Genomic DNA, 2955 nt, shown 5'->3' with positions numbered 1-2955 from the left:
AGAAATGTTTCTTGAGCAGCAAATCAGCATATTAGAATGATTTCTAAAGGATCATATGACACTGAAGACTGAAGAAATAGCTGCTGAAAATTCAGCTCTACCAACACAGGAATAAACTAGATTTTAAAATAAATTAAAATAGAAAATGGTTATTGTTTTTACTGTATTTTTGATCATTCTTGGTGAGCATGGAAAGAAGAAAAGTCTAACCAAACCCAAAGATCTGAACGTTACAGTGTAAATATTTCAATATATGAAAATTGCCATACAGAGACTTCAATGAACATTTTTGAGTCACAATGCAAATATATCAGTGTCTTCAACTGATTCGATTTTAGTCATGAGGCAAAGAGGGTTCACAAAACGAATTAAAAATTAATTCAAATCTTTATTGTCAGCAAAATCTTTGTGAATACATCAAGTACCTTACATTGCCTAGCATTAGTAATTTAATTTAATTGCTCCCTTTCTGCGTTTAAGTGCGAACTGTAGTTTCGATTTGAGGAATTGGCCTGCTATAGACTATTGGCTGTGCTAATTAGAAGGCGGCCACAGCTGTTTTCACTTTAGTTCCGGTTGTCTCTCGACAACGCTCTAAGGTCACACGCAGACGGCAACGCAATGTTGCTAACCTGCATCCTATCTCGACATCCTCTACTGCACCTCTTTCTTTCTCTGTGGGTCTCTGGAATTGTCAGTCAGCTGTCAACAAAGCAGACTTAATTTCTGCTTTTTCTTTAAACTCCACACTCAGCATCTTGGGCTTGACTGAGACCTGGATCCGTCCAGAAGACTCAGCAACCCCAGCTGCTCTTAAAGCGTCTGCAAAATTACTAAATGTAAAATGTAAATGTAAATTAGTAGGAATGGTGTGGCCTAGTGGTTAAAAATGTAGGCTGGTAATTGAAAGGTTCAAACCACACTAATTGCAACCAGTGAAGCATCGACTGTGGCCTTGAGCAAGACAGGTTAACCTCAGCTTGCTCAGATAAGCAGAGAGCGAATGATGTGGCCTCATGAGGATGATCACCATGTCCAAAAGAGGTCAAGCTGTTCTGGTTTCATGGTTTTAGAGGGGGCTTTAGACATGTGTCATCTGGTCAGACTGGACCACCAGCAGGCGATCACCTGTACACCAGTTCAATCAGGCTTGGAGACCTGCTGAAAACCAGCTTGACTGGGTTAAGCTGCGGGTAGTGCAGGATATCCTCCAAAAACAGACTTACATGACTACACACACAGCATCAATCTCTCAGGTAAATCTCCATGCAAATTCAAGGTCTACTGAGAGCCCAAATGGATGCGTATGAATGGAAACCTCTCGCAGATGAGATGTGCCGTGATGCACAGAGGTTTTACTGGCCTACAAACCGCACATTCAGCTGCAGCTGGCTGTGCTCTGGTTACTCTGTAGACCTCAATAACCCATTGACCCTGCCCTCCACACAGCCATCCCCATCTGCTCTCCATCGACAGTAGCTTCAGCTGTCAAATCAAGGGTGTTTATGAGCTTCTGTGGTCTAGAGTAAGCTAATACCGAGTGAAATATGAAGCCCCGCGTGAAATACATCTCAGTGTGTGTTCCAAAGTGAAGTGTGCTTTTTAACGCTTAAGAACAGAGGCTTTCAGCTGAGGAGAAGTGTATGAATGAGTGATTCTGACCTGCAACTGCATGTTGGTTTGGGTGAGCTCCTCCGCTTTCTTTTCTAGTGACATCACCCACACTTTCCTCTTCTGTCTGCAGCGTGTGGCAGCTGCGCGGTTCCTCTCCAGGAACTTCCTCCTGCGCTCGTCGGGGTCCTCGTCCATGACCCGTCTGCGGCGCCCTCCGCTGGGCGGCGGGGACTGAAGGGTCTGCGTCGGCTGCATTTGCTGTGCAGCTGGAGATAACTGTAAAATACGGGACAACAAACAGTCTGAAGTTACAATTCTCCCCTGAGGCATCATATTCATATATTCACAGACCTGGCTGCCAGCCAATCACCTGTCTAACATCTCATCGCTCAGACCTCTTCAGTCAGAAGCTTCCTGTCTGGGAGTTTTCTTTAAAACAACATGTGCCCTGTGCACGTGGCCCTACAGTCCTATGATGGACGTCTGGGTGTGAGAAACAGCAGTGTGATTTACAGGCTGCCCCACCCTCATAAAGAGGTGTCAGGGCCCAGTTTTCCACTGTACATGTCCACTCGGACCAATACTCTACAACACCCTGAAAAACAGGGCCACTACCAGTGCACAAGGCCCACAAAAAGCTTCTTTGACATATGCTTGGCAGTTGCCATGTTTGCCGTCTTTAGATCATTACAGGTTTCTGGAGGCGATGGAAAATGCAGTGGCTTTGATGGTTTGTATGTATACAGGGCCCCTTCTTTGGCTTAATAATACATTAAAGCAGAACTTCTGAATCACAAAAAGATGGATTCAGTCACTCTAAAGACCTGAAGAGAATTTTAAGTAGACAGGTTAATACAAATAACAGTGAGAGTAAAAATCTAGTTTAAAACACATGTGCCAAAGTTCTTAGAAATTTACTCTTTATTTCACATGGTTTTGAAAACCTTTTATATCATTTTCAACAAAAATGTGGTGCAAGTAATACGTAAGAACTGTTTTCATTTACAACTTACATTTTCAGCAACATACATTTTCCTTTCATATTGAACACATGTGAATGTACACCTATATATATATATATATATATATATTTTTTTTTTTACATATTTTCAAAGTAAAAAGTATTTTTAAAAAACATTATGAATCTTTACTTTATTAAATATCATTACTTTTTTTGCATCACATTACATTTTACAACCTGAACTAACCTTGCATTGTCATAATCAGGTCAAAATATCTGATATTTTAAGAGACTTATTGGCCGTGAGTTTGCAGGTACCTTTCTATTATATAATTTCTTTTGTGTGTGTGTGTGCATGTGTGTGCCTGTGTGTGCGTGTG

General features: G+C 41.6%; 1 protein-coding gene across 2 annotated transcripts in view; it reads right to left on the bottom strand.

Annotated features, from left to right (window-relative positions):
• LOC107684542 (cyclic AMP-responsive element-binding protein 5-like) overlaps positions 1-2955 on the bottom strand; it is a 79579-nt gene that overhangs the window by 7517 nt on the left and 69107 nt on the right. For both annotated transcript variants that reach the window (XM_016480819.1, XM_016480820.1), the window contains one exon: positions 1663-1890. In XM_016480819.1, the coding sequence (XP_016336305.1) occupies positions 1663-1890 (228 nt within the window). The remainder of the gene's footprint in view (positions 1-1662; positions 1891-2955) is intronic.

The sequence above is a fragment of the Sinocyclocheilus anshuiensis genome, unplaced genomic scaffold, assembly GCF_001515605.1.
Source record: "Sinocyclocheilus anshuiensis isolate Anshui unplaced genomic scaffold, SAMN03320099.WGS_v1.1 scaffold225, whole genome shotgun sequence".
NCBI classification, from domain to species: Eukaryota; Metazoa; Chordata; class Actinopteri; order Cypriniformes; family Cyprinidae; genus Sinocyclocheilus; species Sinocyclocheilus anshuiensis.
The sequence above is the reverse complement of the archived record's forward strand: the minus strand, read 5'-3'. Positions and strand labels throughout refer to the sequence as shown.